The sequence below is a fragment of the Camarhynchus parvulus genome, chromosome 1A (assembly GCF_901933205.1).
Source record: "Camarhynchus parvulus chromosome 1A, STF_HiC, whole genome shotgun sequence".
Lineage (NCBI taxonomy): Eukaryota > Metazoa > Chordata > Aves > Passeriformes > Thraupidae > Camarhynchus > Camarhynchus parvulus.
Window position 1 is genome coordinate 21874841 of NC_044586.1, and position 22703 is coordinate 21897543.

The following is a 22703-nucleotide window of genomic DNA, read 5'->3' on the forward strand; positions in this document are numbered from 1 at the left end:
CCCACCTTGCAGGGACACTGTCCCCCTTTCTCCCAGCAGCATGGCTGGGCTCAGTCTCCTTGCTGCCCTCCAGGAGGCTGAGGTAGCTGGCTTGTCACAACATGCCAACCAGGGCATGGAGAGATGCAAAGCTCTAAGGATCCCAGCCAGACACAATTCAACACTCAAGTGAGCTTTTCCCTGACTTTCCTAAAGCACTCTGACCAACATCAGTGCTGGGGAGAGCAAGGGACTGAAAACCAGAGGCCAAGTAGAAAAAGGAGGGGACTTTGTGGCACACATAGCCTGTCCTCTCCCCGCACTTCTTGCTGCCCTACAAGAGCTCCCTCCTTCCCCTAGAGGGCTGGGCAGTTGGGTGTCACCTAAAGGAGGAGAAAAATATCCCATTGTGCTTCACCCACACCTTCCCAGTAACACACAAGCCCGCAGCCTGCCACCCATTCCCATTATGAATGGTATTTAATTCTCCTTTACAGGCGGTTTGCCAATGAAAGGCTCCATTAATAATTTACAAGCAATAAAGAGTACAGCTCCTGTAAAACGAGGGTTTGTTGCAACCTGAATGTCACTCCAGCCGCAGTGGGTCACAGGTGTATGAGCCATGCTCCCTGTGCCTTGGGGCCAGAGGCGAGGTAGATGGGAAGAGAGGACCCAGAGCACACAGTGCCACCAGGCAGGGGAGACGGTGGTAAAGGGAGAAGAGCTCAGGAGCTTGAAATGTGTGTGAGGAATGCTCCTAGGCAGCCTGATCCCACACAGTTCCCCTATGTTCCCTGTCTGTCAGTCTGACCACGTAGGAGGGCAGCCCAAGGTGACAGGGAACAGCCCAGAGGCGTGGTTTCTACCGTGGCGGTGGAAGATGCCTTTCCAATGAAATACAGAAAGCTCAGACAGGGGAGGCACTGTTATCTGTTACTTCCTGGCTGTTGGTGGCCCTTAAGGGGGGAGAAAGGCTACCCTGGGGGCCTTAGCTACCAGCATCCCCTCAGGGAGGAAGAACACACTACCTGGAGGGGCTTGGGAAGGCAGGGACCTCTGAGAGCAGCTCTTGGGGACAGTAGGTGGCAGGAGCCACTCTGCTACCCTCCCACTCAGTCCTCGCCCTCCTCAATCCACAGCGGGCGGGTTTGCTCCTGGAAGATGCAGCCACGAACCACCTTGGGCAGCTCCTGGGCGTGGCTCCAGGCGTGGGGCTCCACCCGGGCCCAGGAGCAGGGCAGGGTGTGGAGAGCCCGCTCCACAGTGCGGCACATCTTCAGCACCTCTGAGTCCCGCTGGCCCGCCTTCCCCAGCAAGCTCCTAGGGAAACAGGAACAAATGTCACCCTTGGCATAAAGAGGTGGGGTGGCAAAACCACCCAGGAATGTGCTCACACAGAAAGGAATTGCTCCCCTCAGCACCGAGCCTAGCACACACATCCAGTGCTCTTGCCTGATCCTTGTCCTGTCTCTGATCAGAGACCAGGGCTTCTCTCTCCTCCCGTGCCACCCTCCATCCATGCCACGCTCTCTCCTCACCTGAGTCCTCTAACGTTCTTCTCAGTGACCTCGACATGGATAACGATGGGGTATATTTCACTTTTAATTAGATCCCTCACACCCTCAACTCCCAGCTCTAGCAGGCAGTGTTTATTCTGGAAAGGAAATTGAATAGATTTACTGATTTAAATGGAGAAAAAATAACCCTGGCCCCTGACAGTTACATTAAATCAAACCCCATACTGTGCAATATCATTGCTTTTCCAATACTAATTCCATTAAAAGTGAGATTTATGGACAGCGCCAATAGAAAAGGGGAGAATTAAAGAGCAGGGTCACCCACTCCATCACTGCCAATCCAACCCAAGAGCTCACTGGACCCCTCTCTCAGCCACAACTCATCTTCACATCCTCTTTGTCATCTCTGTCACCCACAGCCTCACATTTCTGCCCTGAGCAGAGCTGTTGCCACTTGGTGAACATGAGGAATGTGAGAGCAGGGAGGTCACTTCTGAGTATGGCATGTCCCACTGCCTCCCCCACAAATCCCCATTTCCCATTTATTTTATCTGAGCTTATCAGAGACTCAGGGAAATGTCCATATCTGCTGCTCCACAACTCCACAGCACCTTGACCTGAAACACTCTCCAAATTACACAACCCCCAAGCAAGCAGCTCCTTTTCTATCACCACACCACTCTCCCTCTTCTCCCACTCAGCTGCCCCCTCCTCTCCTCCAGTGTGAATGAGCTGCCCCATCCTGGCCCTTTCTCCCCAGGCCTCAGCACCTTCTCCATTGCCTCCCGGATCATGTGGATTTGCCCGCTCTCCCTCTGGTCCTGGGGGGCAGTTCTAGGCACAGGGTGCTCCTGAGCGTGGGTTGTGCTGGGATCCCCTCCTGCCAGCTTCTCTGCAAGCCAAGAGGAAATAGGGAGAGAGAGATGTCAGCCTCTTCTCCCTCCTGCACGGACTTTCTACCTCAGATCCCACACGTTGGCTGATGCACTGGTGCTTATCAAGTTCAGTGTTTACAGATTCTAGAGAGCAAGACTAATTATACAGCATCACACTTTGGGCATGGATCTCCTGCAGCTTTCTGGGAGGCAACAAGCGAGATATCACAGCTGAAGACACCTTGCATGGCAAGAGCAACACCTTGTGTTGTATCACAGCAGCCTAAGCTGGCTTACAGACATTATCCACCCACTGCTACCCTGTCCCAATCCCTCCCTAACGGAGCGTGGCAGAAAAATAACCACTTTATCCTGCCACATAGGTTTTCTGCAGGGTTTGAGTGCTACACAGGCTTATAGACAGTTCCTGTAAGTGAGCACCACAGCTGGGGAAGCAAGAGGAGTGGGTGTATGCTGGGAGAGTGGGAGGAAAATGGGGATGAGCTGAACCTCCTCTTGCCGGTGGCAGCCTGCTCAGAGGCAGGACAGCACGCAGCAGCCAGCACCAGGAAAGCAGCCTGAGAGGTGATGCTGGGACAGAGAACTGGGGGGCAGAGCTGGATGCAGCAATGGTCAAAGCAAGGAGAGCCAGGTGCCCCTGGTAACTCCCAAAGGAGGCTGACACCACACACACACCCAGACCTGGCTTGGGAGCCACAGACCCTGCATCCCAGTGTGGCTGAGGCAGGAGCCAGGCTTTACCTGCCCACCATGCTGCCCTAGGCAGCTGCCCACACTGCCACAGAAACATGAGGAGGCATCATAAAAAGGCTTTTAGGAGCTGCTTGTCCCTAAGATGGAAATAAAGCAATATTTTTAGCAGAAGGCATGTTTGGAACTGGGTCCAGAGCATGTTCCAGTTATCCCAGGTTCCAGGCTGGCTGGGCATCCTCTGCCTGGTGATGCAGTACCTCCCAGGCAGACCTGGATCCTGCAAAGCCATGTTTCCTTTGCAGGCAGCAGACTCTCCTGCAAGATCGAAACATAATACAGGCAACAAAGAAAAGAGAAATGGCTTGGGGCTCATGGATTATCTTCCTTCCCTCGCAGCCAGCAAAACTAGCAGGGGACAATGGAGTTTTTGCCCTCAGTGTAAGTTCCCAATCACAGTAAAAGCTTGGAAGCAGGTCCCCTGTGCAGTGTGAGGGGAACCATGCAGAGGGCTCAGCAGGACAGGATATATGGCCAAGTCACTCAGCTAAGAAGCCCAGCAGACAGAATTTTCAGAGCCATCCTTCAGCAAACCAGAGATTTTTCACTACCTCCATCATTACCCCGCAAACAAATAAACCAACTCATTTTTCAGTCCTGCAGTTGGCAAAGGGAGAACTCTAAACACCAGGAAAAGAGAGCACTGGAGAAGTGAGGAGGAAGGAGGAAAGAGGGAAATGTCCTCTCTGAACATTCCCTATGGGAGAAATGCCCTTTCCCCAGCAGCCTCTTCAGCCGTGTGTCAGCATCACATCTCCTGGCAAAAGGAGGGGGATAACAGCTCTAAGGTTGGATCCTCCCATTCCTGGGCAGGAAGAGCTGGCATGAAGTCAACCTGCAGATCCCACATCAGCCAGGGTTTTCATCTCTGGGAAGAGCCACCCAGAGCAGCAAGGCAATGCTACACCACTCAAGGGAAGAGAGAAGAACCCCACGTCAGGTGACCAGAAGGGAGGGCTGGCTTCCCAGTGGGCCAAAGGGATAGGACACAGTTAAAAACAGCAGGGGAACATCTTGCAGACACTCAGCCCAATGAAGTGACATGTCAACAGGCATTACGTGGGAAGACTCAGAGATTCCCACACGTACCCTCTGAAGAGAGATCTCATGGGCTTTTCAAGACTCCGATGAGACCACAACTCAACCTTCCAAGGAAAGAGCAGCTCTTCACTGAAATGGACTGAGCAGCCACGTGTTGCTGCCTACCTGCTGGGCACACGTGGAAGTCCAGGCGAGAGGTGGGCAGGTCCAGCAGGTTCCTGATGAGCCGAGGTGCAATGCAGCTTGGCAACAGCACCACAGGACGGGGTGTCTTGACCACCACAGGGCGCACCAGGCTGTAAGGCTTCAGGGTCGTGTCTGGGTCTGGAAGACAGCGTTGAAAAGAGAAAGGCAAAGGTGAGAACACAGGAGACCAGGACAGCCTACAGACCCTCCCATCGTTCTGTACCACCTTCTCATCCTGAATCACGGAGGCACCTACCAAACCATCTTATGTCCCAGGAGAGACCCTACCCTGGTTACAACACTCACTCATGGACAGATACCCTGGATGCAGACACCCTGCCCATTTTCTGGGACTCCCTTGAGTTACACAGCAGTTGATTCTCCACAAAAAGTTGGATGTCCAGGGGACAACTGGGTCTCCAAGGCTGACAGGGCAGGCACAGGGCTCACCTGAGCAGGGGTCCAGCCACAGCTGCTGGGAAGGCTTTTCTGGGCTCTTCTGTTTGGATTTTACCAAGCGCAGTTGGCCCAAGGCCCGTTTCTTTAGCTGAGGAGAAAGTGAGGGCAATTAGGCTGAGAGCACTACCCTCTTCACACACATGAAGAACTGGCTGCAGAACATCTTCTGGCAAAAAGGATGGAGCCCCCTTACAAAAAGCAAGGGATTAGGACTGCCATCCATTAGGTTCAGTCTGGGAAGTGGGGAAGTGGTAGAAAAGCAGTCACAGAGCAGTAACACTGCGTGGCCTAAAAGCTTTGTTTGCTAACCCATCTGCCACCTCTATACAAGTTGGTTTACCAACAGAGTGGGGCAGATTGTCTCTGAGGTGGTGAGAGGCCATGGGCACACACCACAGCTCTCATCACCCTCTTCTTTGGCTTACAGTATTTCTGTGACCTCTCTGCTGCCCAGGCATCTGGCGCTTCTCCTGGATCTTCAAAAGCTGATGAGCCCTGAAAAGACAGAGAGCTTGCACTCAAGCAACTCCAGAAGCCCCAGGGACCATAGCCTGCAGGGATACTCTTCACCAATCCCACAGACCCGCTGAAGCATAGGCATATCAAAGCCCTCACTCAACCTCCCAGTTCCTCAAAGGCTCCCAAACACCATGCTGGTCCCTGAACAAGACTTGGTCATCCTACACCACCGAGAGGCCAGTCTGCAGCCCCAGGACCGCTAGGGGACGGCCAGCACAGACAAGGGGCAGGCAGCCCTGCGTCCCTCCTCGTGCTGGTTACCTGCTGTAGTTGGGCACGGTGCCCTTGTCCAGGTCCCGCAGGGTCAGGGGGTCGACGCGGGAGCAGTACCACTCCAGGCGGCCCCTGTGCATGGTGTCCGTGACGTGCAGGATCTCCCGACATCTCACGCACAGCGCGTACGGGTCCGACGGCTCCAGGAGCGACACGTTGGTGCGCACGTAGAACGAGTCCCCAGAAAACTTCTTCCCTTCCTCCAGGGCTACCCGCAGAGGCTGATATCCTGGAGCATAGAACACAGGGCACCACACAGGTGGGGACACAGCAGACAACAGTCACCAGTAAGAAAGCCAAGTCCCCAGCACAGTTGTGACGCTCCGGATTGGGGTTGGGTTGCAGAGGAGGCAAACAGACAGAAGGTCTGTACCTCTGTCCCGTAACTCAGAGGATGCACAAGTCACACCAGAGAGGGAAAGCTACTGGAGCTATGGCCAACCCCTGTGTCTGACATGGTGGCCTAGGACCAAACAGGAGAGGAGAGAGAATAACTGAGATTAACCTCCAGGTTTGGTTGGAAGGTCTAAAAAGGGAGGCAGAGAGCTCAGGTTCGAAGGCAACCTAGCTGCCAGCACCTTACCTTCTAGGTCAAGCTGAAAGATGAGACTAGACGGCTCATCCCAGTGCAGCAGGCTCAGGTAGGCAACCTCCCGTGTGCAGTTCTCCAGAGAAAGCACCTCTTCCTTCAGCGATGGCACCCTCAGCTAGCAAGGACCCGATTCCATTAGACCTAAGGGCTGGAAGAGTACGCCCCCCAGGCTCCCTCCCCCATCAGGGTTATACAAAAGGTTTTACAGAGTGAGGCAGGTCTGGGAAAAACTGTATCTGAGGACCTGGCATCCTCAGTCTGCCTCTGGGTCTCTCCTCTGCCTCTGAAATACCTGCTGCCAGCCATCACCCAGTCTGGATGGTGGGCTGTCGTGAAAGGAAATGTGTGTGTGCATGAACGTGTGTGGGAGCAGGAGCACTGGCTTGTTTTCAGCTACAGGTGGGATATTAATTCAAGTAGTGCAGCTGTATTTCAAGTGGTGTCATTCTTGGCGAAACAAATGCCCTTCTCTCCTTCCAGGAGCCTTCTTCAGAGCAATTATTCTCTGTAACTCAGGAGGGTCACCAAGGCCTGAGAAATCTTGCTCCAGAATTGATTGGTTTGCAATGGGCATGTGCAGGATGCAGGATGCAAACTGCTCTGAAAAGCCACAAGGTGACAGACACAAAGGTGAGGGACACAAAGCTGTACTGGCATCTTAATTGTGTGACTCATTTTTGTTTCTCCCTTCCCACAGCTCAAGGAAGGGTTTCAGAAGGTCTTGGCATTTTTACATGCACAGGTACACTCAAGTACCATGAGACCTGGGTGGGTGTCTGTGCCGTGTAAAGCTCTAGACAGGGAGCAGCCCTGGAAAATAAAAGAAATGGAGGTGGACTTCAAGCTGGGGAGAGGTCATCTTGCACTGGGGATCACGCTGCACTCCTTGCATCATCTCAGGTGCTTTGCAAACCCACAAAAGGAGCCCATTCCCAGACTCACCTCAAGGAGCCGGCACCCTTCCCTGAGTCCTGCTTTTTCAGCCTGTGAGCCCGGCTTGACCCACTGGACATAAATTCCTGTCCTGTTGCCTCCAAGGATGGAGATGTCTGCTCCGAGCCTCTTCTCCCGGGATGAGGGGTGGCTGGGATGACCCACGCTAGTGAGCTGCACCACCAGTGACCTGGCAAGGAGAAATGCCAAGTCTGGCAACTGAGTTTTACTGCCTTTTCTAAGAGGCAGTCCCCCAGGCCTTGTGTCCAGCTACAGCAGCACAGAGCTCGTGACTCACCAGGGCACACAGAGCTGACAAAGCCCCACAGCCCCTTCTATCCCACCAGCCCCACCACCAAAGCCAAGCTGGGCTCCCACACAGTCCTTCCCTACCTAGACACTTGCATGTCCAGCCCAGAGCAACATCTCCACCCCTGCCATAACCAATAGGATGGTGAAAAAATTGAAGTCCTGCTAGGAAGCCAGGACTGTAGGATTTTCATTTCTCTCCTCTCCCACTAGCAAGAAAGGGTCTGCAACTGCAAGGGAGGGGCGGAAAGGAAGGGTCTCCCAAGTGTGGTCCCTGGCCCCACAAAATGCCCCATTCAAGCACCCCCACAGAGTGCCCAGCTCAGAGAGCAGCAGTCACCTCCTGGTGACCTCCTTGCGGCTGGAAAGCGTGGACAAGCAGATCTCCGACTTCACTCTGCTGTAGGTGCTGCTGGAAGAAGAGGAGAAGGCCCCCAGAAAGGTGCCAGGAAAACTGCTGCCTAGGAAAGAGCAAAAGGGAGAGGGAGCACTTTACCTGTGCTAATGCTACAGGGAGCTCATGTTCTGGGGGTGGCAAGGGTCTGCCATCTTCTCCTGACCATTTTCTAGCATCTGACTGGGAAACTGAGGCTGCAGGGAGGCTTTGAATGGTCATCCTTAAAAAAAGGGTTTCCCGTGTTTCCTGAGAACAAGCAAATCTTTGTTCCCTTCATCAGCATTTTGGTCAGAAGGCAGCAGCAGCCTGGGCCACCTGGATGTGCCCAGAGATCAGCCACCAGCACCCACCACAGGACCTGCCAGCACCAGGATGCAGGATGCTCCTCTTCACTCCAGGAGACTTACAGCCCATCACACAGGTAGTAGCAGGTGAAGGGAGCATCCAGTAACACCTCAGGGCAAAAGTATTTCCCTCTTCTATTACCTACTCCCCTCAACAGCTCTCCATGAGCCAAACAGAGCTGATGCAAACAGCTACCAGCTCTGCAGAGGAAAAGCCAGGCTTTTCCCAGGGGGGATATGAGGGCCTATAGTACCATGCTACAGGTTCAGAGCCCTCGCAATGAGCTGAACAAACCAGAGGTGTGAGGGAGAGCCACTTGTCCAATCCCTCTCCCCACAGCCCCCACTCCTTTTTAGCTAAGCCTGTTGGGGAAAGCCTTGTACCTGTTCCATCTTCAATGCTGCTAAAGGAGCCACAGGACAAGCTAAAAAGGAGACACAAAATGGATCTGTAAGGTAGCAGCTTTTCCAAAGCCTGTTTGCATCCATTCTCAATCTCAGCTCCACAGACTTCCCCACCACCCCCAAGCACCCCTGGAGCCACCACACAGCTTCCTGACAGCCTTTCCACTCAGTTCCCACTCCAGGTTCTCCCCTAAGCCTGCCAGGCATCTCTTCCTGGACCCCAGAACCCCCAGAGAGGAGCCAAGCAGCCCTCAGCAATCACCTTTTGTGGGGCATGCACCTCTCCTCCCGCTGCCGACGGAGGATGGAGCCGATGCAGGGAGGGAAGGGGAAGGTGGAAAGGCGGTTGATATCCTTCTCGCTGTCGGGAGTCTCATCCTTGGGCAGAGTGAGAGACAGGCTTGCTAACACCAACACCCAGCAACACTTCTCCCCTCCCTTCAGGCCAAGGGAGCAAACAGCTCCTTGGCTACCACAGCCCTCTTTGGGATAATCCACATCCCTCCAAACTCCCAGGGGCAACTTGTTTTCCCAAGCAGATAGCTCAGTTAGAGATCCATGACACTGCATCCCCATCTTTTTGCAAAGCACAAGCTGTGGGAGCAGTAGCAGATGAAGAGACTACCCAAACCTAGTCCTTGTATTTCTGTTTTAGCCACCACACACCCAGAGGTTTGAGTAACCTGTGGCACTGCCCATTTCAGGGTGCTCTGGGATGACAGTTCAAGGAGTCAAAGGAAAGAACCTGACTCCCTTAAAAACAACACAATACTGTTATAGGGTTCAAAAGAGTCTGGATTTCTCCTCCAGCATGCATAGATTAAACAGCATTTTAGGGAGGATAGCATCTTACATGAGGCTGTTGGTTTCTAGGGTGTCATATGGAATGAAGGGTTTTCACACATTTTAGGGCAGCATTGGCCAGTTTGTTAGAGACTGAGAGCTTCGCATCTGAGATCTGCTCACGCCTAACACACGACCCCACACCAAGTCACAGCCTCACGATGAAGCCACTCCAATGCCTGTATGCCCTTCCTGAGCAGTGCCTCCACTACCTCAGCTGAAGGCCAGCCTCACTTGGTCAAGCACTCACCATGCTCTGAATGGCTGAATCCCCTGGGAACGGGGTAACAGAAGTCCCCAGGGTATCCATGAGTCCATTTGCAGGACTGTCTATGAGGCTCCAGGTGCTGCTGAGGTTGGAGCAGAGGGAGTAGGAAGAGCTGCACATCTGGGAGAGAAGGGACTCCATCATTCTGTTTGCATGCTCCAGAAATCAGTCCTGACCCCTTTGCCTTCCCTCTTTCTCCTTCCTTCTAGGCACCCTCACCTTGCTGAGGCTGCGGCTGCCTTGGCAGCGCTGCAGCTGTGCCTCCAGCGTGCTGTTCAGCCCTTCCGCCTGGCTCAGCTTGCTTAGGAGCTCATCCCGCTCCTCCTCCAGGGCCCGCACTCGTTTGCGGTACTGGTCCTTCTCAATCAGGCTCTGGGAGTATTGCAGCTGCACTCCATCACGGCTCTGGATGGCCTGCAAGGAGCCAGAGAGCAAGAAAAGACACAGAACCGCACTGCTGATCCACACCTCCCACCCTGGCATGGCTGCATGAGACCCACTGGGGAAGGAGAGCCCTGTTCTTGCTGGGCAGTCACAAGCAATTTACCTGGTCCCGCTCTTTTTCAATCTCGTCCAGCTGCAGAAGCACTGTGTTCATGCGATGCTTGTAGAGATCACAGTCCTTCTGCAGCGTTCGGTATTTCAGCTGCAGATCTTCCACCTCCTGGAGGTACTGGTAACAGCAAGCAATGAGCATTAGCTTTCCTGAAAGCAACTGCCTTACAGCATGCCTCCCCTCTCCTTCAGGCCCTGCTTGCAGGGACAGAGGCAGTGATGAATGCTCTACCTTATCCCTCAGCTCTTCGGCCCACTGCAGCTCATTCTGCAGGGAGTTGAGTTTCTGACAGAGATCCTGCCGGTCATCTTGGGCTTCCTTCCAGTCATGCTCCAGGATGTCCAGGAGGATCTGCTCAGAGCCAGGCACTGGGCCCTCACCGGGTTTCTAAGAGGCAAGAGGGCACTGTCACTGCACCACAAGTACCAAGGGAGCAACACAGCAGGGCAGTGACTGGCAGATTGGCACAACTGCCATCATCATCCAGCATCAATCTGCTGTGCACTCCAAGGCACAAAGTCACACTTGTGAGCCCAACCAAGAATTACAGAGCTGGAAAAAAGCACCCATCACTACCTGGACACAATGGCAGCCATCACAGCCAAGCAAAATGCTCAAAGGATGGGACAGGCCAGCCCAAACCAACAATTTCCCCATCTTTCCAGTGGCTATGTAAACAGCACTGGAGATGGCCCAGGAAAGGAGGTGACCTGGAGCCTGCCCTGCCCTGACAGGTACCTGCAGCATGCCCTGCAGCTCCTGCAGCGATGCTGTGAGCCGCTGGTTCTCAGCCCACAGCTCAGACACGGTGTCAGGCTGGCCCCGCTCCTCTGCCTCTCGCTGGGGCGCTGCCGACGCCTGTTTCCGCAGCAGGCTGCACTCCTCCTCCAGGCTGGACACTTTGCATTTCAGCTGGTCCACCTGCAACCCAGGAAAGAAACAGTCTGACACACATGGCCCTGCACCTCTGCCTTACTAGGAGAGCAAAGCAGAGAAGGTGCTGAGAAAAAAACAGGTCTGGAGGCAAGTAAGGCACGGGAGGCAACCACAGGCAACCATGTGAAGGAGTATCCTACTGCTGGGCTGAGGTTAGAGCACAGCTGCACTCAAAAGCTTCTCCCTCAGGGAAAGGAGGAAGATGCACTTGCATAAGCACATTCAGGATCATCTCATGGTGCAACAACTTTCTTGCTACCCTGGGGCATCCACAGTGCAGCTGGCCTTGACCGTGGGTGGACGGGGGACCTCTGGTGTGCTGCCAGGGCCAGCAGCTGTGAGTATCTCAAAGATTCCTAGAGCAGCTGAGAAACAAATTCACACCAGCAAAATCCACTGGAGGTTACTCAGTGTGGGAGGCCACCTCTGGCCTGGGAGGTGTTTGAGGCTCAAGCTGCTGGAGGCTGCAGAGTACTACAGGGGCATCATCATTCCCTGGCCTGGTCCCACTTTCCTCCACCAACATGTCACAGGAGGCAGCAGAGGTCAGTGACTGAAGGATAAGAAACGTCCTCCCAAACCTGTAATGACTGATAAGATTGATCAGAGAACCAATTTCACAGGTAAATAAGGCTTTGAGAGGAAATGGGACAGGAGAAGCCTATCAAAACCATCAAGAAGCACTGCCAAAATTGCTAAGGAGGGATTCAGGAACTAAACTACTTCTGTGAATCTGCCCAAAAGGCCTACAATGACTTTTGGGGACCAGACATTTCTGGACCCAGGAGTCAGGAGGGGAAGGCAAGCTGAGACGTTGCTTCCAGGGGGATTTCTTCAGCCCACAGTTACCTTCAAGTGATTCACCTCCCTGCTCCAAAGAGGCTCATGGGAGCTGGCATTGTCAGGAATACAGAAAAAAAAAGGTAGGGGAGGATCCTGCCACTGGTAGAACAGAATGAGGTCTGAAAGGAAATCACAAGGCTCTGTGAGAGGTCCAGGCCCAGACTGGTAGGGGGAATGCCAGGAGGCAGCAGAGCACTTAAAAACAGGGGTTATTAATAGGTTCAAGGCAGGGCTGTCCTTGTCCAGGCAGGAAATGGGTGCATGTTTGCAGGAGGTGAGAGCCTGGCAGCTGGAGTGCAGTGTCACGAATTCCTGCAGCTATGCAGGGCATGAGTCTTACAAACGTCATGAGAGACATGAGGAGGCAGTGGGGCGTGGCAGGGGGAATGGAGTCTAAACCAAAAGGCTCCTAAGCTCAGCAAGGCAGGCTGGGCAGCTCCAGGCAGCACACATACACACCCAGTGTGAGTGGCTGCACAGCCACTGGCCTCCCTAGAGAGATGAAGACGCAAACCCTTGAAGGGGAAAAAGTAAATACAAACACACAGCTTGACAGAGTGGAGCTGTTTGCTGCCTGCCTGTGCTGCCCAGAGAGCAGTGCAGGCAACACAGGCAGGAGCACACTTGTGGTGCCAGCAGACAGGCTGAGCATCAAGGGATGTCAGGGAAGGCATCAGCCCTGCTTCTGACTCCTCTAGAGAGTCAGACTCCTCTCTAGAGGAGTCTCTCCTCTAGAGAGTCAGAGGAGTAAAACTACACCATTTGGCAGGAGCTGGTGATGTATCTCCAGCTGCCCCCAGGCACGGTGAGTCTCCTGCCCTGTGCCCATGCCTCAGCCTCTCTGCAGGGCACATTTCCACGAAGAGCAGGGCAGAAACCCCATCATGCATCCTGTGTGCCATCAGCTCCTTCACGCTCTCAAGCCACCACATGCAGACATCTGTGGGCCATCAGAGCCCCACCACATCCCACTGCCCACCCCTGTGCTCCATCCCCAGGATCCCACCAGCAGCTGCAGGTCCCTGCTCCGCAGCACGGCCACGTTCTTCTCCTCGCAGAGCTGAGCGTAGCGCATGGCCATCATGTAGTTCTCATCCTTCAGCCTCAGCAGCTCCACGCTGTTGGAGTCCCACTCCTCTCTCAGCCGCTGGCAGCGCTCCTGCACCTTCAGGAGCTCCTTCAGCTGCTGCTCCAGCCGGACCTGCTCTTGCTCCAATGCCTGGTTTTTCACCTGGAGCTGGTGTTCCTTCAGCAGGTGCTCTTTCCGCTGAGCCCTCACCTTCTTCACCTCCATCATCAGGAACTGAGTTAGTCCCTCAGGGCCTTCCTCATCTGGGAAGAGACAAAGAAGAACCTGTTCCTGGCTGCTGAAATAGGGGTAACCCCAAGAAACAGATTTGCCCAGTGCTCTGTTTTCCACCAAGAGGTGACAAGTTCTCCTGAGAGTTTTCAGCCCTTGCTTGTCCCAGGCACCACAGTCTGTCACACCTGTTTACGTGGCCCCCTCCCCACCAGTTCCAGAGTACAGAACTGTCAGGATTCCTCACACACCACCAGCATGAACCCAGTTTTTAAGCAGACACATGAACTGGCACAAAATTTTCTGGCCCTTCCCATGCAAGCAGCAGCTGAAGGGAGAACAGAGCACCTGCTCCTACCCAGGATCATAGAGCAGCGCTGGGCTGGTTCCCTCCCCGTGAGCCGTGTGTAGTGCTCTGGGTAGTAAAACTCCAAGGATTCCAGGAAGGCTTCGTAGCCTCGCTTTCCACGGTGCCGAAGGATGTCCATCAGGTAACCTGGAAGAACAGATAAAGAGCTAGGATGAATTCCCTGCAAAACAGAGAGAACACTGTGTATCCTCACTTCATGATATGAAAACGGCACCTCCATCAGTTCTACTTGCATCCCCAAAAAAGTGAATGGCTAGAGGAGAGAGAATGAGGCGAGAGCGCTGCCCTCTTCTGTGTGCATGCAGGGCGAGGCCCTGGGTACAGAGCACCTCAGAGAACAACAAAGCTGAGGGAGCAGCGCAGTGTGTGCAGCACCCACTCTGTGTCAAAGCCACGTTATCCCCCCCAAACCAGGCCCATCCAAGTGCAAGTTTGTGTCCTCTCCCACCTGTCTGGTTGCTCTTGCAAGGGAATCGGCAGGAGTTCAGCACCTCCTCCTCATCCTGCTCGTCTATGACGCGGCACTGGCGCAGGTACGGGGTCAGCTTGGCCGGGTTCAGGGAGCGGGTCAGCTGGTGTCGGGCACTCTCAATCTTCTCCCAGATGGTGTCCTCCTCCTCCTCCTGCTCTGAGAGGCTGCTGGCTTGGAGAGGTGCATTCTCCACGGCTGGAAGGATAAAAGGAAAGGAGAAAATGATGAGGAAGGATGGAGAAGCACAGGTAGAAGGCATAAGTAGGCATGGGACAAGGTGAGTCGAGGTATGACCCTGCAAATGATCCATTTGTCCAGTCTTGCAAATGGGATTCAGATACATTAGGAAATATTTTACATATAAATGGTTTCAGCAGCACCTTGAGTGTCCACCTAGAGCCTTAGATATGTAGAAGGCAAGTGGTGCATAAGGGAGTTAGAAGCCTATATAGCAGGAAGTCTAGAGAAGATATAATCCTCCTCTCTCAAACATTCTTAAATCCCCCCAGCCATCACATACCCTCCCTTTTGTCCCATCCCTGAGAATGAGAAACTCTCAAGACCAAGAATTTTTGCAGCCTGGGACATGCTTTCTCCTCCTTGGGGCTGGAAATTACCCAGCAAATGAATCCCTGGCACTGTGCAGCAAGCATTGGTGACCAAACAAGTTCTCAAGGGCACCATCCCACAGAGAAGCTTGGCTACAGGTACTGGAATCAGCAGGGAATCACATGAGCATATCTTTGGTGTATCTTCCACACAGCTGTATGGAGCCCTGAAAATATGTACCAACAAGGCAAGCACTCTGCCAACCAAATAAAGCAAGAGAGAACCCCTCAAGTGAATGGGCCAAAACCTCTCAGAGCCGTGGTGAAGCTGCTCCATGATGTCCTACAAGCTGTGATGGAGCAGGTATGTGCAATGTGCTCTCTCCAGCTATGGATCAACTCAAACAGTGTTATCTGTTTTCACTTGAGGAATGAAGTCTGCTTCACAGGCCAGCACAAATCCTTTTAGCTGTCAAGGAAAAGCACAGCAAGGATCTCCTGAGACTTAGAAAGATTTCTCCTCCAGCGTGTGCACGGTTACCTGCTGCTGTGCTGCTGGCATTAAATCCAGCTCTGGAAGCCAAGGCACACAAACATCCCCAGGGGCAGGGCAGAGGTTCACATTCCATGGGGAAAGGAAATGTCCTAGTCTTTTTCCTTTTCTTTGGAAATTTGAGGGTGGAGTTCTGTTTGTTGGTTTCAGTTGGGTTTTTGGTTTTTTTTTTTTAACTTGTGGGGCAAATTATAGCATGCTTTTTCAGACTGACAGCCAGCACAACAAGGAGGATGGCTAAGAGGCTAAGAGAGCTGTGCAGAAGGGAATCCTCCAGACACAAACACAGGAGGCTTGGGGTCTGATGGATGGAAGATAGCAGGAACACAGACTTGTTAACAGCACAAAAGATTCCTAAGTGTCTCATTTTCTGCACCAAAGAGTTTAGGAGCCTAAATACAAATACAGATATGGATTGTTTTATGTTGAATAAAACCAGTGTTTCTTGCAGAAACTGAACTCTTATGTGAGACTCTTGTCACACAGACACAAGCATGCTGGAGGGGACGCAGCAGCAGGTCACAGAAGTTGAGCTGTTTCAAACTCACAGCAGATTTGTCCCTTTAAGTCAAACTCTTTCTCCAAGAAACTCAAGCCGGCTGTACAAGCCGCGACCAGCTTCTCGGCAGGCAGGCTGGGCAGAGGTGGAAAGGGAGAGGGCGGGAGAGAACGAGAGGGGAGGGGTGGGCAGAAGGTTCCAGAGCCGGCAGCCCCGCTCCCGCCCGGAGTGCCCCCCTCCCGCGGCGGGAGCGCTTCCCTTTCGCCGGTCTGAAGGCGCCGTTCGAGAAACGCCGAGCCGGAGGCCATTCCCGAGGAGGTGCCGGGCGAAGAGGATAAGGAGCGCAGACACCCCCCACCAGCCCCACCGCTCCCGAGCCGGTGCCAAACTCACGTCCCGGGGCGATGCAGACGAGCTCCGCCGCCTCCGCGGCACAGGGGCCCGGCGGGACTCGCCGCCACGGGACCCCGCTCCCGCCGGGGCTCCGCCGCCCCGGGGTCCCCGCTCCCGCCGGGGCTCGCCCCTTACCTGCCATCCCCGCTCCCCGCTTCGCTCCGCGCTGCCGCCCCGCCGCCCGGCAGGTGTGTCTGAAGCGCCCTGCCCACCCCCCGCACCTTCCCACCCTCTTTCCCTGCCTCCCTCCCTCCCTCTCTCTCCTTCCCTCCCTCGTCCAGCCGGCTGGAGAGAAGCCGGCACCCCCGGGCTATGCGGAGCTCAGCTCTGCCCACCCCCGGGGCTCGCGGGGCACTCACCGGCGGGGCGGGGGCGGATCCCCCTCGGCCACTCCCGGTTCCTGAGAGCTCCGGCCGCTCCTCACCTGGGCCAGCCGGGGAAGGGTTTTTCTCTGCCTGTGTCCTGTCCTAAGCCACCTCGGTCCCCAGTCCCGGGACGGAGCTGCTCCCCGGAAGGATGTGGCTCGCCAGCCACTTCTCTTCCGAAACGCCCTCGACAGACCGGCGGGGGAAGGGGGTGCCCACCTTGTCCAGGACCCTGCCCGGGCGGGATGGGGTCTCCTCGGCAAGGCACAGCCCCCCCGCGCTCTTCCACAAAGGAGATTCATAAGGACAGGCTTCCTTTGGTTTTCAGGGCTGCAGAAATCGTAGCCAGGCCACCCAAGCTGTTGGCCTGGTTCTGGATGGAGGGGGGATCCAAGCAAGGGGAAAAAGTTGAGAATGTTGGAAAGATGCCTGATCCAGTCCAAGAAGAGATTCCACCGGCTAGATTTTGGCCCCAGTCCTCAGCTGTGTCCGTGGGTGGAACTGGGTGTGGAGACACCCCAGGGCAGTGTGATGGAGATGTACTCCAGGGCATGCAGGGGCTTGCAACCTGGGCCAGGCACAGAAGATGCTGGGAAGCCTTCCTCTGGTCCAAGTGGCCACAGCAATCCCAGGAGTGGACCTGTGAGTCCACACAGCATCCCAAAGAGTTTGCACAGAGTACCCTCCACACCTGCCACGTACTCAGTTGCCCAAATCTGTGCATACCACTGGACAAAGAGGGCTCTGGGAGAGATGGAACTGGACACCAGCATCAACCCTCCCCCTTCAAAGCTAGGATGTTCTTCATTTTCTCTAGCAATCCTATTTCACTCTCATTTCTTCATTCTCAGCTGTGTCAGACCTCAATAGCCAAGCTATGCAGTGCAGGCTCTGTACAAGAAATTCCCAATGCATTATCGAGTTCATAAGAAATGGGAATTCCCTGATTCTCCCCAGCCTTGGAGTCAGCCCAGGGTAGCACAGAATACTGCTGTGCATCCCTCCAGGCTCTGAACACAACATGAAGGAGCCCTGCACTGCTCCTGCCCCTGCCAACACACTCAGAAAAGGGAGGTGCCTTTAGCACCCCACCACTGCAGCTTCTAGACCCCACCTCTCACCGAAATCTTTCCTCATTCACATAAGTGAAGAAGCGGATCTATGTACTGGGCCTCCCTTTCTTGAAGAATTTCTGCTGCACCCAAACTGAACATCTTCATTTGTTTCTCCTCCAGGGCCAATGGCAGGGCTCCTGCACCAGTTTCAGTGAGGTGATTTGAGGGAAGGGAGGCTTTCACAAGACCCTTTCCCCATGCTGCATAGCTCCTGTCAAAATCAAGCACAACCACCACCTGGGAACTGAGAGTGCATCTGTGTGATGCACAGAGCACACAGCCTTTTTCTTGCAAAATATACACAAATATTGAGCAAAGCCAGGCACATGCACACACGTGGGGCTTTCAGCAAACTGCCCTTGGATGGCATCCATCCCAACAGGCACTGGTTGACACTCTGAGCACCTGAATTTGTTGTTGACTCACCCACCCTGGGAGGGGTCCCAGCAGCCCCCTCCCCTCCCCTGTAAGCCCAGCACTGCACAGCTCCCACACAGAGGGTGCATGGTGACCCAGGACCACCAGCAGCAGGAACAGCTCCTCTCTCCAGCCCTTACCTCCAGCCAGAGGCATCCAGCTGAGTGATGAAAAGCAAGTACAAGCAGGGCTGCCTGCTTGTACTGTGTGAAAATTCTGACTCAGGCCATGTCAATTTTTGCCTGCTAGGTATGCTCTCGAAAACAACTCAGGTCTCTCTCTCTCCCTCTCTAGTGAAAAGACTTCCTGAGCTGAGTATTATGTGGTGATAGAAGATAAGATCTTCACAATCCTGATAAAAGTCCCAAAGCAAGAGTTGGTTTCTCTCATTCACACAGAGAACAACTCAAGGCTGATGACAAAGAAATCCTCTTCCTCCACCCACCCTGACCCCATGGGCAGTGGCTGCACTGCTTTGTGACTCACAGCACTCAGACATCAGACAGAGCAGGTCCCACATCAAGAACAGCTAAAGAAATATCTTCACCCTAGGTTGCCCACGGAAGAGTCTCAGACATCCAAGTCCAGGGAAAAATAAATAATTCAATAACAGACTGGTACTGCAATAAGGGCAGGTCCTTACACTGACTGACTAATTTCATTAATTTTTTTACAAGCTCCATTACCTGTTCTCCTTCATGGAGAGTCCCAGAGCTTGGCAGGTACTCCACAAACAAGAAGACCACCCCTGGCTCTGGGCGGGGTAACTGATCCAAACAGCTCCTGAAAAGCAATAATACATTCCATGCTTGTTTTTTGGCCAGGGTGTAGGGGCACAGGGATGCAAAGCTCATCCTTTGGAGGGAAGCTTCAGTTGTATAAGACAACCCCAGTTTGCTGGGGATACACAGTCCCACCAGACTGTACATGCTCACAGCCAGGTATTACATTTCCAAAATAGCTTTAGCAGCACCACTTTCTTTAGTGCTGGCACACTTGAGTTCACACTAGGAATGACACTGGGGTGTCTGGGTGGAGTTTTTTTGTTCTTGTATTGTTAATTTGGTTTGTTGTTTTGGGTTTTTATCAAATCCTAACCAAAATAGTCACACTGGTAAAACTTTCCAAGCCACATAGGCTCACAGAGGAAATCTATAAGAAGCTAGCAAACGGTGAGCCACGTGTCCTTTCCACCACCAGAAGATGGGCTTAGCACACATGGCCAGTGTGTGGTAGCTGCTGGGTTTTCTGCAGAGCCTTGTGGTGTGGGGTGGCACGAAGAGGTCAGAGGGATCCCGCCGAGGCGAGTGAGACCATGCTGTGGAGAGCTGGGCTGGCCATGCCTCAGCACTGCATTGTTTGCCCCTGTCTGGAAATAGCTTTAGGGAGGTCTGCAGCAGGGCAGGAATTCAGTAAATTCCTGACTGTGTGGCTAAAATGCCATTGGTACAAAGCTCAAGCTGTGGTTACAGATGGTGAGCTGGGTGCTCTGTAAAGTCTTGCCCTGTGTTTTGGGAAGCACAGTAAATTTACAAAGCTGAAACTGCCTAGCCACACAGTGTCCAGAGTGTGAGCTAGTCAGAACATCTTCAACAATATATTTCTTATTTGGTCCTTCTTTTTTTTTTTTCTTCCCCAATCAAAATAAGCTATTCTTGCAGCCTGGTGATTTGCAGAGACTTCGAGTTTCCGTTGAAGTTTTAGGGGGGAGGTTTGTTAATGTCTCCAGGCTGATCTCCCAAGTCAGGTTGAGGAAGTGAGTTTGAAATAATTCCCCTAATAATAAAAACTTCCACCCTGCAATAGCTGTACCAACATGATTTGATATCATGAAAAAACCCTCTGCAGTTTCTGTTCCTGTGTGGAACACAACAAATGCCAAAAGCACAAAAGGACTTGTGAAACAGAATTATCAACTCCAACCTGGTCTAATTGGCTCATACACTGCTTCGCGCTGGATTAGTTAACACACAGAGAAAAAATGCTTCTCTTAACAACACTCACCAAACTCAGTGTTTAAATTAACAGCCTTTGAAAGGACTTTGACTACCTGCTCTTTTGTCTGACACTTTTAACCGCAGATGTAAGACCACAGCAGCACTGACAGTGGTTTATTCCCTTCACAGCAGTGGCTGCAGAAGGGAGGAGGAATGAGGTCCCCCCTCAAAAAGCGAGTGGCCTTTACAGCAGGAAGGAAATGCGTGTGTCTGTGTGGAGATAGCAAAGCAAGCAAATATTTCCTTCAGCATTCCTCCCCCTCAACACACGCACACACCCATCGCCTGGAGCTACAGGAGGCAAAAGCATGTGGGAGCCCTTTGGTAAGGTATTGGCAAGAAATCTGTGTCCTCCTTAGGGCACCAGAGGTGTGCAGGGTCACAAGGAAGACCTGAATTAGAGCAGAATGACAGGATTAGAGTCACTGGGATGAGCTTTCTCACTCCAAGGCTGCCCAGCTGCCCCCGGCAAAGGGGTTTCCAACTCAGCAGTTGCTTTATTCTTAAACCATTATCCCAGTGGGATTAGTTTCGCTCTCCAGAACACAAGCCAATCAAGAGTCCATCTCAGGGGTCATTGTGAATCCAGCCTGGTTGGTGACCCTTTGCAAGAAGACCATTAAGGTCTGCCCTCGGCTGCATAAGAAGGGTCTGTGAATACAGGTTACAGTGAACACAGGGGAGCAGTCTGGTCTCCCCAGATATGACCCACTCTGTCTAGAAACTGGGAGAGAATTCAGTTCTCCAACAAGGGATCCGCCTTTGTTGCTTACTGGGCTGTGTGCAAGCAGAATTTGTTTCTCAGGGAGAGGAACCACATGGACTGAGGGTGTACTCACAAAGAGTGGGTACCTGCTTTGAGAGGAAAACAAATTACCGTCCAAGAGGAGAGGTGGTGGGGAATGGAGCCTAGAGAAGGAACAAACTCAACGGCATTTCAACTGCAGCCAGCAAACTCACCAAACCCAGCCCGTTTGCACGCCAAGGCTGCAGCCACCAGAGGTCAATGTGACCACATGAACCTCAGCCAGCTGCTGGCTGCTGCACCTCTTTGAAACTGGCCCGTTGAACACACGTATGAAGTAGTGTTTTCCACCTCTTAGGACATAACTTTGGGACAGATTTGCATGTAAACCAACATTCAAAGCATTAATCACAATAGGACCTCAGCATTATCCTGGGAAAAAAATAGCTTGGGAATGACAATGTCTCCAGTTAGCATCCTGCAAGCCCACTGAATTGGGACTCTTACTTGGCTGTGGACCCCACAAGTGCTCCTGACACCCCAGGCATGTCTCAGTCCTGCTGATTTCAGTGTCACTCAGGTATTCTCACCAATCCCAGCCTTGTTAGCAGGAAAGGGGTAGAAATGGGCAGTCTGTCCTTCCCACTTCTACTTTCTGGGATATAGGTCTGTCATAGTGAATGAGGTCTGCCCCAGATCCAGGGTGGCTGGATAAAACAAGTAGCTGACCTGCAGCCAGAGAAAGGCAAATGGGTTAAATGAGGCAGGGTCATCAGCCTGGGTTAGAAGTCAGAGAGGGATGATGAGACTGCAGAACAGAAATCAGTGTGTCTAGATAGCTTTGTAGCAGCCAGCCATTTCTCTGCACTCCTACATGTACCAGTTCTCCTCTCTATCTCCTCTGTATCCTCCCCTAGAGCTCCTCACACAGTCACCAAGAAGCCCTTTCCATCCTGGCCTCCCCAGCCCTCTGTCACCTAGTCAGAGCAAACAAAACACTCCCACTCCAGCCCAGCAGAGCTCCAGCCTTGTGGGATGGACAGGTTTCCCCAGACAGTACACATCACCCTCTCCAAGAAGACTCCACTGCACTGCAGGATCACCAGTGACCCCCCTACAAGGCCAGCTGCCCAGACCAAGTGTGTTTCCACCATCTCCCAGGAACACTAGCTTAGGATGGGAGCAAAGAAGCACCAAGAGGCAAACCCTGCCTTGTCTTCGCAGGGCAGCTGAAGGCAAAGACACGGTGACAGTGAGAAGAACCAGCTCAGATGTCATCATGGAGATGAGCAAACTGTCTGTAAGCAGTTTGAATTCAGAGAACAAATTGTCACCAAGACATCAGCTGCTCAGCTGGCAGCTCTGCTCACCCCCGTTCAGAAATACTCTGAATGATTCAACAGGAGAAAAGGAAGAAACATAGATAGAAAACAACACTTCCATCTTCCTCTTCTCTGAGGTGATCCAAGTGCTGTATGGCTCCTCTCCTGAGCTGGTACATAAACATGCCCCAGGGTGTGCAGCTGCCAGAGTCCCTGGGTCAGTGTCAGGCTGAGACTGGCCAGATGATGATGGAGGAGAGGCAGGAGGGGTGAAACCATCCCACAACACTCATACTAAAGATGTGCCATATCAGGGAAAGGGACGGGTCAGGACTATACCAGGAGCTTTTCCTCTTGGCTGGAGGGCAAACCTGTCCAGGACATGTCCAGGACATGAAGAGGGAAAAGAGCTGAGTAAATGCTAAGAGGACAAAGTCTGCAGAGAGGGCAGAGAGCAACCAAGTGCTACCTACCATCGCTTGTAACACTGCTCCAGAGCCAGAGGGTGTCACCACCCCACCAGCCAACCCCTTAGGGAAGGAGGTGGTTGGGCAAAGCCAA

The 22703-nt window shown here is 53.2% G+C and overlaps 1 protein-coding gene across 2 annotated transcripts; it reads right to left on the reverse strand.

Moving 5' to 3' along the window:
* Nucleotides 1–547: 547 nt before the first annotated feature.
* Nucleotides 548–16370, reverse strand: CARD10 (caspase recruitment domain family member 10). 2 transcript variants are annotated; one of them, XM_030960162.1, is made up of 21 exons: nt 16317–16370; nt 14165–14383; nt 13705–13842; nt 13053–13378; nt 11006–11188; nt 10499–10654; nt 10259–10384; nt 9931–10125; nt 9694–9831; nt 8863–8978; nt 8580–8620; nt 7795–7915; nt 7155–7335; nt 6204–6327; nt 5609–5849; nt 5254–5323; nt 4820–4916; nt 4349–4507; nt 2267–2388; nt 1518–1633; nt 548–1299 (listed from the first exon to the last, which is right to left on the reverse strand). In XM_030960162.1, exons 1-21 carry the CDS (start codon nt 16321–16323, stop codon nt 1092–1094), a joined length of 3084 nt encoding a protein of 1027 aa, XP_030816022.1. In that variant the 5' UTR covers nt 16324–16370; the 3' UTR covers nt 548–1091. The 2 variants fall into 2 exon arrangements, with proteins under 2 accessions (XP_030816022.1, XP_030816021.1); XM_030960161.1 differs by lacking the exon at nt 16317–16370 and having other exon boundaries at nt 14165–14447.
* Nucleotides 16371–22703: the final 6333 nt, after the last annotated feature.

Excerpts from the sequence above, each read along its gene's own strand:
- CARD10 (XM_030960161.1), bottom strand. The coding sequence starts at position 14,447 with ATGCCTTCTACCTGTGCTTCTCCATCCTTCCTCATCATTTTCTCCTTT. Across the intron at positions 8,621-8,862 it reads AGGTGCATGCCCCACAAAAG|CTTGTCCTGTGGCTCCTTTA; the intron begins GTGATTGCTGAG and ends TCTCCTTTTTAG. Across the intron at positions 4,508-4,819 it reads GTGGCTGGACCCCTGCTCAG|ACCCAGACACGACCCTGAAG; the intron begins GTGAGCCCTGTG and ends GCTGTCTTCCAG.